The 14,556-nt window shown below is 39.2% G+C and overlaps 2 protein-coding genes across 5 annotated transcripts in view; one reads left to right on the plus strand and one right to left on the minus strand.

Moving 5' to 3' along the window:
* ITGA4 (integrin subunit alpha 4) overlaps positions 1–12,072 on the plus strand; it is a 155,561-nt gene extending 143,489 nt beyond the window's left edge. The window contains exons 23-28 of the mRNA XM_056534623.1: positions 69–176; positions 481–600; positions 1,714–1,833; positions 2,155–2,250; positions 2,785–2,904; positions 4,353–12,072. Of these exons, the coding sequence (XP_056390598.1) occupies positions 69–176; positions 481–600; positions 1,714–1,833; positions 2,155–2,250; positions 2,785–2,904; positions 4,353–4,445 (657 nt within the window). The 3' untranslated portion in view covers positions 4,446–12,072. The remainder of the gene's footprint in view (positions 1–68; positions 177–480; positions 601–1,713; positions 1,834–2,154; positions 2,251–2,784; positions 2,905–4,352) is intronic.
* Positions 12,073–12,473: 401 nt separating this feature from the next.
* Positions 12,474–14,556, minus strand: part of CERKL (ceramide kinase like) — a 170,429-nt gene continuing 168,346 nt past the window's right edge. For all 4 annotated transcript variants that reach the window (XM_056536982.1, XM_056536981.1, XM_056536983.1 and 1 more), the window contains exon 13: positions 12,474–12,842. In XM_056536982.1, coding sequence (XP_056392957.1) covers positions 12,761–12,842 — 82 coding nt within the window. In that variant the 3' untranslated portion in view covers positions 12,474–12,760. The remainder of the gene's footprint in view (positions 12,843–14,556) is intronic.

Genomic DNA, 14,556 nt, shown 5'->3' on the forward strand with positions numbered 1-14,556 from the left:
ATATGACTATAACAGTGGATGAATGTAATATCGATCCTTCTTTTAATGGATGTTCTGTTTCGATCAAGGTGATCAATGTCGGCCCGGGTCTTGTTTCCAACGCTACATTTCAGGTTATGATACCCAACACATTTGCTCCAAGGAACTTCAAACTGTTTAATATTTTGGAAGTCAAGGTAATCTTTCTGTACAGTAAAAATCGAAACCGTGTGCTTCTGTTATGTTCCTCTATTAACCCTTTTTGTATGGAGTGCAGTACAATATCATCGATTTAGTTAGTCCAAGGTACATATGTCAGTGTGTATGTTGGCGCAGGGACCGCACACATCCCTTCATCTTGGGAGTCCTGTTTAGTTTTGTGAACTTTCTTTAACAAGCTCCTGAGCAGCTTTAGGGTCATGTTCACATATCATTGCTTCAGCACGTTTACTGCCTAGTTTTTCTTCTTTATTTTTTCTAATTTATACTCTTTTTTTCCAGTCGAATGTAGGAAAGTGCCGATACAGTTCAGACACAGATGTTTGTGGGGCGCTGCCAAGCAACAGTACAGTAATAAAGGATTTTGTGTCCTTCTTCTTTAGATCTGGAAGTAGGCATTTGGTGAGTCCAGAGATTATTTATCTCCTATTGTTATATTCTGTAATATTCACCCTACATGTCAGCCATGCTGATGCAGCAGTAGTGTGAGGCTTTTTCCACACAATTTATTTTTGGTGGTTTTTATTTTTTCACCTGAAAAAAATGGCACAAAAACTACACTCTGATTTTGCACTCCCAAAATGCATTTTTTGTTGCATTTTTTGCTCTTCAAAAATTTTAGTCTTGTTTTTTTCTTTGTCTTTTTTCCCCCCTGTATTTTGTTTACTATTAGTCATGTATTCCTATTGAAAAATTTGGTTTGTGGGGGACAGCAGAAAAAATGCCAGTGTTAAACTTACATTGTATTGCGCTTTTCTTGAAGAGTGAAAAAATAACAAAAATATTTTAGCTTTTTGGGATGTTTGTTCCAAAATATGCCTTGTGCTTACCTCTTTTTGCTCTTGTGGCAGGCATGGGTTAGGCTCTATTATGTTTGCAAATGCAGAATGATGTAAGTTCAGCCTACATTTCCTATGAATTCTCTGCCTGTGGATCAGATGCTTGATCACTCCAGCTGGTCATCTAATTAAACTGCTAGTTTTGGAGGTCACCTAGTTAAACTCATTGGACTCATAAGTAGGTTCTTATTCAAAGTGTGTGTGTTTTTGGTTTTTTTTACAGAAAAATTTTCATAAGGCAACAATGATTCTTAAGGCCCCTGAAATGTTTCGCTCATCAGAGCTTCATCAGAAGTCATTAGCTCTGCCTCTGATGAAGCTCTTTTCAGCAAAACATGGAAACATGTCAGGGGGACTGTGACTGTAATTTTTTTTAAGTTAATTGTTGCCCAGCTGTCTAATTGGAACTGCAGGTCTGCAGCCTTTGGTTTAAAAGGAAACTGACAGGCTGTTCATCCACACTAATACCCAATACACTAGGTTATAGTGCGGGTTAAAAGGAGTAAAACCATGCTGCCCAAGAGATCCCTCTGCCCCATAGCAGGAGACCAGTAGTATGAATGACGTCAGACCTGAAGGACCCTGTAACTGATTTGGGTCCTGAGAGATTTCAGTCAGGGCTCTGCACAAAATGCTCAGTATATTGCAGGTAACCATATATCATATCCATTTCCAGTACTGCTTTGACGATGATGAAACCTGTCTACATATTGACTGCACATTTGGAGACATGGAAAGTGACAGTGAGGCGACTGTAGAAGTGAAGGTTGAAACAAACCATCTACTTATAGAGCTTGTAAGTGAATGTACATCATATCCCTTGTGTGTAACTTTGATGTGTACTTGTTACAACCAATAGGTGTCACTGTTGTGTATGTCATGGGGCAAGATCCTTTACTAAACTGATTGCATGAACAGTGACATCTAAAGGCTGCATACAGTACTGCACTACATGTAATATTGCAGCTTAATATTTACAATAAAGGGCTATATTAGCTATTAGATTTGTTTTTTTATTGGTTAGTTAGTGTGACTATAGCTCAGTCTTGTAAGTAGAATTTTTATTTCCTAAATAGAATGACCAATAATCTCTATTTTTTTATATACATATATTTAGGAAAGTGTGTCGTCCCTACGATTCTTTACAACAGGAAAAGTGAGATCTGGGGAAAGTAGTAAAATAATATATCTCAATCAGAAACATTTTACACACGTAAGTAATGTCAATTTTATATTAATGGATACATTGGGGGAGATTTAGGCCGGGACTTCATGTAGTGCTACTGCTTGATTTTAACTATTACGTTGCATCTACAATACAAAGCAATATGGTGATTTGTTGGCTATGTTGTGAACTGCAGCTTAAGCACCTTACTTAAAATCAACAAAGAAGGTTGCAGTGTAGCCCTAGTTTTACTGTGCAAAACATAAGGGGGTCATGGTGTGTAGTAAATTTACTATGTGGTTTAGCTAACTGTGACAGGATTGGGAAACTATCTAATCTGTATTGGAGCTGGTCTTTCCCTTAATGGCAGGTGTCAGTCACACTACGTAAAATGTACCACAATTATGTCACAAATAGCACTAAGAAATGTTTCCCCTGCTGTGCATTATAGTTATTACAGTATGTGCATTGAAAAATGTTTTAATATTGGTATAAAAGGAAAAGTGCAGTGAAAAAGATGCAAATAAAAAAAAATTGCCCCATAGCTTTTTCTTCATTGTGTAAATTTTCCTCTCTCTGCAGGTTTCTTTAGAGGCAGTTCACAATCAAAGACCAAGAAGACATGTTATGTATATAATCATTGGCATCAGTTTAGGTCTAGGACTTCTGGTATTTGCGATCATAACAGTTTTATTATGGAAGGTAAGATTCTGGCCTCAACACTATTTTTGTGAATTTAGAAATAAACTTGGAATAATATAAACGTGTATCTATGTTTTACTCTGAGCGCTCATAAAATGATAGAATAGACTGCATAGCTAAGGCCCCTCCATTGTTGTGCCCCCAGGGAACTGCAACTGGTTCCATCCATTCAAATAGCCTGGATATCTCTGCCCAGAGGATGGCTGAGTGCCACGAAAAACAGTAAAGGGGTGAAGCACTAAAGTTCCTGTCATTCTTAGGATCCTTGGCGATTCCAAAGATTGGCCCCACCAAAATCATGAAGTGATGTAATATCTGAGCAATATGCCATTGCTTTATGAGGGAAATACCATTTTAAGTGTCAAGATAACCCTTAAGAGGGCTTTATAATTTAAAGTGTTTAAAAGCATGTTTATCATTAAATGGTCACTGTCGTTTCGAACAACTTTCCACTATATGGTAGTCTAAGTGATTCCTGATATTTTTGTAATTCATCTTATTTACCTAAGATAAATCCTGGAAATTGTTCTGTGCACTAGGAGAGCAGGGAGCCATGCAGATCGGGGGGGGGGGGGGGGGGGGTGTCCTTTGGATGGGGGATAAGGTATCCTGCACCACATAACTCCCTTAATGCTTCCCCCTCTTCATAGCAACAACTCGGTGCTTAATGTAATTCCTTTTATGCTTTGCTGCTGCGGTTTCTTTCATTTCTGCTCACATAGCATCTTGCAAAATCAGTACATCAGGAACCCCTTCTCCCTCCACATGCTATCCATAGTAGTGTGCTGTATATCATTCCCCAGCACCATGCAGCCTGTTCAGTCCAGTACATTTTCACCAGCACTATGTCATGGAATAGCAAAGAGGTGAAAGTGGTGTGCTGTGATGGGCCAGACAACTAAGGGAAAGGAAGTCCATGTGTGTATGCTGCTGGCAACTAGCAGTCCAGCTCTGGCCCTGCCCTCTGAAATGGCAAGCATGAGAAATTGCTGTGCACCATGGAGAGAGCTATCAGGGGATCAATTACAGATGTGAGCTCCCTACAATCACCTTTGTCAATCTGACAAAAATATTAAGGTTTTTAAAAATCTTTTAAAATGACAGATAAGATTTAATAAACAAAAGGACGGCTAAAGAAGTAATGATCCTGGACAACCCCTTAAAATATTTTAGATGAGCACAATTAAAACTAGTTAACAGTGGGTCTCACTCTATCCTAATTTTTCTGCTCTGTCACCCAGATGGATTTTAACACCTTCTGTTTCCTACGATTTCTTGATGACAAATGAACATAGCTGTGTTCACATGTATAGCCTTATTTAGCACTTGATAATTGAAAAATCGAATCTATTAGGCATGTCATCCATTGTGAAACAGCTGACAGAATTTATGCTGACAATTCTTTCGGGTAATACAAAAGTTTGCTAAGTTATACCATTGTTTCCTAGGTGGGATTCTTCAAGAGGAAATACAAATCGCTGGATTCAGACCCAAGTAGAAAAGAAAGCTGGAGCTTCCTTACTCAAGAGGAAAAAGAATAAAAGGAAGAAAAAGAAATATATTTCTGGACTTAGAGATTTTTTAAATACTCCATAAATTATGGGAAAAACCACAAGGAAAAGAGATGAAGTTATTTTTCTTTACGGAAGAGAACTGATTTTTTTCAGATATTTATCCAGATCTTATGAGGAACTTGTGACGCCTTCTAAAGATGTCTATTTTATGAATGGATATATTCCACAGTTTTTTTACTGAATATGTTCAACCAAAGATCTCAGGAAAGTGACAATTTTATTATCATAGAAGAAATGCAATGAAACCCCAAAAGTAGGAGCTGGATGATATTGACCAGTCATAAAAAGACCGCAGGGAATCACGACATGAATCACTGGTGAAGGTGATCCCTGCAGGAAGATCTGAGGTGATAGAGGTCTCCTAAGCCTGTTGCCTTTCACTTCAGTTGAAACAATTTAGCTTTAAAGCACTACGGTTTATGGGATCACCTTCCGGTATCAGCATTATTTGTCGATAGTCTATGGTGGAGAGAACATAGCCAGGACTGACTGAGTGATTCCATTTTTGGTAGGTCCTGCTTACACATTGGCTGAGGTTAGTTTAGTTCCCACCTTCTCCTTTGCTGCTTGCAGTAGTACCAGACCTCTTTTAAAAGTTTAGTTCTACCAGCAATAAACTAGGAATATATTTCCTATATTGTTTACAGGGCTAGACTCTAATTTAGCCTAAAGGTTCTGCCATGTACATACAAAGGTGCAAGCTAGATAGCCCATTGGCTCTCCAAAATGGCCAACCTGACTGAAGTATGACCTACGGGGATGAGGGCTAGGATCTACCGTAACACAAAAGGCAGAACTGGATGTTTAACTTTGCCCAGTCTGGTTCTAAAGTAATAGTAAAACGGAAGTATAGCCACAATGACACATTGATAAGGCTAAGTTTCCACTTGTTTTTTTTTATGGCAGTTTTTGGAATACTGCCACTGCAGTTTTTGAGCCAAAGTCAGAAGTGGATCCATTAGGGAGGAGAAGTGTAAGTCCTTCCTTTAAATGTCATATTCCTTTTGAATACACTTCTGGCTTTGGCTAAAAAAAACTGCAGTGGCAGATATCCAAAAACTGACAGGAAAAACAAAACAAGTGGAAACTTAGCCTTATGCTGTTTTTACAATGCATTATGTAGTGTCTTTTGGATATACATGTCGGGGAAATGAAAAACATCTACATCTAACGTTTACATATGATACATGCCAGTTAGTGGCATCTGTCAATAGTGTTCTGTAGTAAAAATATGTATACTGCACGGTATACATCTTTTCATGGGACCCTGCCTGACCCCTGACATCCTAAATAGAGGGAAATTTTTGCACAATAGCCCCGCCCCCTCAGGACATCACACCTCGCCCCCTCAATGCAAGTCTACGGGAGGGGGTGTGACAGCATTCGGAACAGTTTGTTCCAAACGCTGAGCAGTGGAGTGCTCCTTTAAGCATGGAGATTCCACCAAAAACCTGGCCATATATAGTGAGTCAGAAGGTAGAATGATTGCCAAAGATGGCTAATTGGACAAGTAGATTGTTTCTTATTGTTGGCCACTTTTGCAGTAGCTCCCAGCATGTACTGTGAACCTGTTATCAGTTTCATGCTGCTTAAGCTGAGTCCTCAGTGCCCAAAAGGCCTTGATTGATAGATCTCTCTCTATATCCAAACAGCAAGAGATCCATCAGTCATGTCTGTAGAAGCCGCCAGGGATTGCCCTGATAACTCGGGGACTGGGAGTCATTGTAACATTAGATGCAGTGGATCAGAGCAGTTGAGTATGCTTTGTTTTTTATTTTTGTTTAAAGCGCTCTGTCTCCATCTGAAAAAAATGTTAACACTAGAACTGGAATACCCGTTTAAGAGTCAGTTTTGTCATGTGTTACAATGAAGTTATTGCAAAAGTATGAAAAGGTTATATAGACATTTTGACAAGAAATGTCATCTACAATACAAAAACTCATATTTCCTACATTAATAATGTGTAAATGTCTGATATATCAGTATTTGGCCATTTTTACATTTTTCAGTGGAATTCCCTGGCGTCTAATACTACATTCATTTAATTGTGCTTGAATATACATTCGACCTCAATGAAATGTAGTATTTGCACAGTAACGTTGCCTAGCAAGCAGACACATTACTATGGGGACTGATAAATCGGACTCTCATGGATCCAAAAATGTCAGTATCCTTGGTGGATATATAACAGGGGCAATTTAAAGAAAAGTGTTTTTAGTCCTAATTGAACGTTTTACTGTTTATATGCCTGTGCTCTGCCCCTTTACATTTCACAAGATCACTTTCTATACAGATGGCATGGCTGTCCAGCATTTTCAGTCACTGAGGGGGCTCGGTTGGTTTCCTAGTAGTCATGTGCTGATCTTGGGGGGTGCTGCTGTAGATTGGGGGGTTGTTTGCTTACACACTGCTTTATGTACATAGATTCCTATAGATGGGTTGTATTCTGTAGAATAAAAGATATATGAACAAGGTGCCAAATCTCAAGTTTCACTACCTGGGGCCAATTCTTCTAGGGAAGATACCTCTGTACTACAGCATGTGAAGGAGAATTCTACAACATTTTTCTTGTGGATTTTGATAGAATCTGTAATAGAAAAACGTCAATGAGTCGCTATAAAAATTGCAGTATACATTATAGACCCATACCAAGCTACATGCATCATATTACAGATCTGTATTGAGACCTCAGATGCATCACATTCTAGCAATATATGAAACCATTTATGTGTGGATGTTGATGGAAAACTCCATTTATTAATCTAAACAATGACAATAAGGCCCAAAGTATATGTCATAAATGTCTCAAAAATGTGGGTCAAACTTCAGGCCTTGTTCAGCCTTGTTTCTGGCAACAGAAGTGGTTACTCTTGTGACTTCCATCCAATCCCTAGGCCAATGTTTCCCAACCAGGGTGCCTCCAGCTGTTGCAAAACTACAGCTCCTACGTATGGCTATGTTCACAAATACCAATACATTAGCCATGGCAGCAAATTTACCAACACATCTTAACCCCTGAATAGTGCCTGCCATCTGGATGGCATCATACAAGTATGCTAAAGTTCATACCAAAGGTCAAATAGAAAAAATATATTAATATATATTTATTATACATTCCTTGTGTGTGGCTCGTTGCTGTAATATGTGAATTCCTCACTGAATTTTCTCTGTGGAAACTTGGTCTGTTCAATGACGTGTCCATTCTTGAAGCAGTAAATAATCCTCATCAGGACCTTCTATTGATATCAATGGGTCTTTCGCCAGGTTTACACTACGGAATATACAAACGGAACTTCGCTCATGGTCGCTCATGAAATTCCTCTGCTTTAGCCCATTCACATTCCGGAATTTTCTGGGCAGAATTTCCGCCAGAACATTGAACATGAGGCTATGTTCATACGGTGGAATTTCTGAGCAGAATTCTGTGCAATATTCCGCTCAGAAATTTCAGTCCAATTGATTCCGCTCAGAAATTTCACTGCATAAGAGTCCTATTGATTCAGGAATCTGTAGAAACATTGAACTGTTCAATGGTTCTGCAGATTCTGATTAGAAATGCATTGCTGTCTATGAAGACAGGCATTTCCGAGTGGTCCTAGTGCCGCCGAATCAAGCAAATGTGCAGAATGTCCATCTGTATTTTACAGCCAGACATTCCACCCTTTCCGGCAGTGAGCACATGGCCTTAGTGTGCACTGGTTTCTGCATGGAGAAGTAGAAAATTTTAGTTTTTTGTCACAATTTTTCTTGTCATTCCCTCAGTGTGAACAGACCAAGTTTCCACAGAGGAAATTCAGTGAAGGATTTCCTTGCTGAATGTGCATGGGCTCTCATAGCTTTTTTTCAGCCCTATTTCTTTTTCTGGCAAAGGGATATTCTGGTTTTTAAAGTTACATAATTTTCTTATATGCTCAAATTTTTTTCACATCTGTGCTTGCGGCCCTTCAGGAGCCTTTAAAGGGGTACTCCGGAGGAAAAAACATGTTTTTAATTCAGCTGGTGCCATGCAGTTATACTGATTTGTAAATAACGTCTATTTAACCCCTTAAGGACGCAGGGTTTTTCCGTTTTTGCATTTTCATTTTTTCCTCATCACCTTCTAAAAATCATAACGCTTTCAATTTTGCACATAAATTTCCATATGATGGCTTATTTTTCGCGCCACCAATTCTACTTTGCAGTGACATTAATCCTTTTACCCAAAAATCCACGGCGAAACAGAAAAAAAATTCATTGTGCGCCAAAATTGAAGAAAAAAATGTCATTTTGTAACTTTTGGGGGCTTCCGTTTCTACGCAGTGCATTTTTCGGTAAAATGACACCTTATCTTTATTCTGTAGGTCCATACGGTTAAAATGATACTCTACTTATGTAGGTTGGATATTGTCGTACTTTGGAAAAAAATCATAACTACATGCAGGAAAATTTATATGTTAAAAATTCCCATCTTCTGACCCCTATAACTTTTTTATTTTTCCGCGTATGGGCCGGTATGAGGGCAAAATTTTTGCGCCGAGTTTTTAGCGGTACCATTTTTGTATTGATCGGACTTTTTGATCGTTTTTTATAAATTTTTTCATGATATAAAAAGTGACCAAAAATACGCTATTTTGGACTTTGGAATTTTTTTGCGCGTACGCCATTGACCGTGCGATTTAATTAATGATATATTTTTTATAGTTCGTTTTTTCAGTGTTATAGCTCCCATAGGGAGCTATAGCACTGCACACACTGATCTCTTATGCTGATCCCTGCAAAGCCATAGCTTTGCATGGATCAGCGAGATAGGGGCTCGAATGCTCAAGCCTGTAGCTCAGGCTTTTAGCAATCAAACCCAGATAGGACGCGGCGGAGACATTTAAGGGGACCTCCGCCCGCATCCTAGCTGATTGGGAAATCACGATTTTATTGCGATGTCCCGATCAGTCCGACTGAGCTGCCGGGAAGCGTTTACTCTCACTTTCAGACGCGGCGGTCAACATTGATGGCCGCGTCTGAAGGGTTAATAGTGCGCAGCACAACGATCGGTGCCGCGCGCTGTTAGCCCAGGGTCCTGGCTTTGAATAGCAGCCGGGACCGACCCGGTGTGATGCGGGGTCACGGTGTGACCCCATTTTAAACACCGGGACCGGGCGTACAGGTAAGCCCTACGTCCTTAAGAGGTTAAAAACTTAATCCTTCCAGTGCTTATCAGCTGCTGTATGCTCGAGGGAAAGTTGTGTAGTTCTTTCCAGTCTGACCACAGTGCTCTCTGCTGACACCTCTGTCCGTGTCAGAAACGGTCCAGAGCAGGAGAAGTTTGCTCCTGCTCTGGACAGTTCCTGACACAGAGAATAACAACAATAATTTACACAGAAATCACAAAATGTAGAATCAATGTATAATCCTAAACATTAGCTACAGGGATCCAGGCTAGCTTTTTAAAACTGGAGGACCACAGGGACCCCTTATAAAAACAATAAACCGTACAATGAATATGGTTTCAGCTAAGCCCTGAGTTCCTTTTTACTATCAGTATGGCCCCACTATCAAATACTGATTGAGAGAAATAAAGTCTGAGTTGCCCAGACAACCCTTGTTCACGTATATAATACAGCAGTACATCACAAAATACATTTAAACAGTACCTAAACATATACTGTGTTATTCATATGGACTTTTCATTATGTAAAAGTTGCCAAGAGCATGTCAGTTGGACCTGTACATTTGTGTATTTACATAGCTTAACATATTAACAACAAATGTATACCACAAACAAAAATGTAAACAACAAAAACAAATTGTTCTTGTTTAAGGTACATCTATTTGTGGGATACCACAAATGGTTGTATGAGGCATAGGTGTGAACCTACCCTTAAAGAAGTTAAACAGCATTTAGCAAAGATTAATGTCCTGATGGGGCCAAGATCAAATCGAAAAAAGACATACTTACCTAGCCCTGGTCCCCTGCTGGTAAATGCAGCTCCTGTTCGGCTCAGTCTGGTCCCTCAATCTTTTGTCTTCTTCTTGCTTTTGAGATGAGCGTTCGTTGTAAGTCCTGACCACTCTGCCAATCACTGTCCAAGACTGGACACTGCTGCGCCAGTGATTAGCTAAACTGGCAGGTCTTTTATCGAGCACTTTCTTGGAAGAAAGAAGACAGGAGATCAGGGGATAGGACAGAGGCAAACAGAAGCTGCAGGGAACCAGGGCTAGATAAGTATAGGGATTTTTCCCCAGACCCAGCAGGATATACATTTTTTGCAAAATGCCAGATAACCCCTTTAACCAATTCTGGAATAAATTGAGCCAAATAATCTGTAAAACTCTCAATTTCCTCGTTTTAGATTACATACCTTAGTATGCTGCATAAAAACAAAAAATATCAACACTACTAATACCTTGTGTATTACCATGCACAAAATATAGGTTGTGATTTCAGGCCTGGGCTAGGTTGAATTTATTTTTGACAATCATTACCATATTATAACATTTTTAGAAAATGTGAGAATCGAGCAGGCTTTTTATGAAAAATTATAGTTATAGTATATATATTAGATAGATGCTTAATTCAGTGATCCCTCGATGATGGAGTAAAATATACTTGTCTTCTGTATAATATAAGAAATCCTAAAACCTCTTGGCTTAATGAGGAGTTAGAGGATGTACCAGTCCTAGTCTTATTTGTTATTGTGGATGCACAGAAATATCAACACATACATACTTGTCACATGTGCGGTGCTGAAAGTAATAATGGTGCACGTAGCCTTTTGCACACCAGTCTTAATATACACACTGAAATAAATTGCATTCATTTGTTCTAGTTTACAATATTTCTTACTGTACTTGACAGTCAGTCCCAGTCTGATCTAGCAGAATATTGCAAAGACAATCATTATTGTTCTTTAAGGGTTACTACTGCCCGTTCACTGTGGTGACAGCCATTTTGTTATCTTAAAGGGGTTCTCTAATTTTCTCAGATCAATTCTCTGAAAAATTCTGGTAAAAATGTTTTCACAATGTTTATACCATTTTGTCTATCAAATATGTTTCCAGCGACAAGTAATGCCTGAGTGAGTACACATGGTGCAGATGACTGTCCTGTGAACTGGGCCACCAAAGTGGAGGAGCTTATCATCATTTGCATTACAAGGGGCATTCCTGGGCAATTTTGGTGTTGTTCCTGGGCAGAACAAGGGCTGGGGGTAAAAAAAATTCCACCATTTTGGATTTAAAGGGAACCTGCCACATTGAAATTCAGGACAATCTGCAGTCATCATGTTATAGTAGTCAAGTGGACTGTCCTACTCAGTGACTAACAGCTATCTGTGTATAAGTGTGCACACACATGACTACTTAGCCCAGAATGAGTTGAGATTTACAGGAATAAATGACAAGTTATCCTGGAATCTTTCCCACAAGACTATATATCAATCTGCTCAGCTCCTCCATAACGCGCTGCTTCAAATTGGACGGCATCTTCAATGTGACTGGTTCCCTTTAAATGTTGGTAACTATCAGTTTGTAGACAGATCTACTTTGTCTGCACTACCTACAAATGAGCATGGACTTATATACCGAAAACAATGAAAGCATTGGAGCATATGTAACAAAAGAAAGAAATGCCAAATGTTTCATATAGGCAGTTGAGAATCCCTTTAAAGGGGTACTCCACTGCTCAGCGTTTGGAACAAACTGTTCCGAACGCTGGCGCCAGGAGCTCGTGATGTCATAACCCCGCCCCCTCATGACATCAGGTCCCGCCCCCTCAATGCAAGTCTATTGGAGGGGGCATGGCAGTCATGAGGGGGTGGGGCTATGACATCACGAGCTCCCAGCGCCAGCGTTCGGAACAGTTTGTTCCAAACGCTGAGCAGTGGAGTACCCCTTTAACCCTTGAAATAGAAATATAGTGAACATACAGTCTACTTCTGCTGTGTTCAGTTGGTAAAACAAATAGAAACATCATATAAAAGGAAAAACATCAATGAATTCAACTGATAATAGAAAACCAGCCTCGCAAAGATATGTTTATTGCACATTGTTTATAAAAATGCTACTACAAAAAACTAGTGCAAGTTTACAAATTCTATAAAAATATATTGTAAAATAGGCTTGTCTACAGTTTTTATTTTGTGTAAAGAATTTTGTACTATTGTCTGAAGTTACTGTATGTTTCTGGCTGTACTTGTGTTCATGTGGACACAAACCCTAAAGATTGACATTCAAATGTTTCTGCTGTCATAAATCAATAAAATGACATTTGTAAGAAATCAGGATGTGGCTTTTATGCTAAGCTATAGCTACAAACAACTGCATTTAGCTTTCATCTCATCCAGTTCTTCTATGTTTCTCCCATAGAGATTTATGAGCTCAGGATGCAAGCTGGAAAATAAAGAACACACTATTTTACATTTATTGTGGTGAACAAGAACACATTGTTTTCAGTTTATAGGGGATATTTTTATTTAAAGTGGTTAAAACATTAAAGAAGCACTCCATCCCTCCCCACCCAGGTCTGTCTTTATGCCCCTCCATTTATAGGAATGCTGCTGCTATCTCTATGGGATCAGGAGAGCAATGCCTTACAGCAGTGGTTAGTCCTTACAGTCTATCCAATGAATAAGTGCAGAGTTATAACACTCCCTTGATCGAATTGCCTGTATCTGCTATATGCTGTGAGTAAATTCTCTACTATGTCCTATGTGATGTAGCCTGACACTGCTATAGTATGTGTAAGAGCTACAGTAAAAGGAAAAGGGGAGACCGGCTACAGCTGCACATATTTTTTTCCACTCACAGATATGTGATATTGAATGATTTTTCTAAGTAAATTGATTTATCTTTATCTATGTTTAGGACTTGTCTGAATATTTGATTTTACTTAAGGTCAAATGTATGCAGAAATTCTCAAAATTCTGGAGGAGTCACAAACTCTTTAACCCATTCCCGTCCTATAAGGTATAGTTACATAATGGGGTGAAATACGTTCAACGGCATTTTGGGTTACCGTTCTGTAAAGTGGGCACATTAACCCTAAAGATGATGCGATCAAAGTTGATCGCAGGATTCAAAGTGTAAAATTCCTGGTGCCAGTGGGTTCGGCACTAGAAGTGGGTCTGATTGCTGCTCCAAGTATACAGGCAGCCTCAGCAGCCTGTATAAGTGGAGATAACACTGACCTACGGCATAAAAAAGGGTGTAAAAATTTAATAAATGTGAAAAAGCCCTACCCCCCCCCCCACCAGATAAAAGTTGAAATCACCCCTTTTTTCCCCATTTTTCAAATAAAGTTATGTAAATAAATAAAAAAAAAACATATTTTGGTTTCGCTGCATGCAGAAATATTTTTTCTTTCCCTCTCAAAGATTTTAGTTTGTTTTGCAATTGAATTGTTCACAGTATAGGTCACAATAAAGGTGGAAAACGTCCAGAAATGATTTAACTTTGTGTGTAGACTTTTTATATCCACTGTATAGATATATAGTGGGATACTTTGCCTGTTCCCAGAAGGGAAGCTCTGATGATGTACCTGTCCATATATGAACAGTTAAAGGGGTACTCTACCCCTAGACATCTTATCCCCTATCCTAAGGATAGGGGATAAGAGGTCTGATCCTGGGGGGCTTGACGGCTGTGGTGAAGCGCCAGGGTGCTCGCCCGGAGTACCCCTTTAACATATATTTACAGTACATGTATGGTAATTGTTTATGTATTGACAGTTAACATAAAGTTACAGCCCATATATGGTAATTGTTTATATGGACAGTTACATAATCAAAGCTTTTCCAGGGAAGCTGGGCAGTTTGGCTTTATAGTGAGTCTTCCTCTCTACTTCCTGAGCTCACTGCAGTATCGGTGGAGGAGGAGCAGAAGGAAGCTCCACCTCAGGAAGCTCCAGTAATAGGGTCTATAAATGGACAGTGATGTCACAGAATCTTCTTGATGTTTCTGTTGAATGGATGCCTGTGACAAATCTATCACCAATAGGCTGGTATGATTCTTATAACCAACTACAAATATTCCAGGTAAGTCAATACATTTCAACAGAGTCAACCCTAGGATTCTTGGCTGTATCACTAAAAATATATGTTTTGCT

Source organism: Hyla sarda, chromosome 8, assembly GCF_029499605.1.
Source record: "Hyla sarda isolate aHylSar1 chromosome 8, aHylSar1.hap1, whole genome shotgun sequence".
Lineage (NCBI taxonomy): Eukaryota > Metazoa > Chordata > Amphibia > Anura > Hylidae > Hyla > Hyla sarda.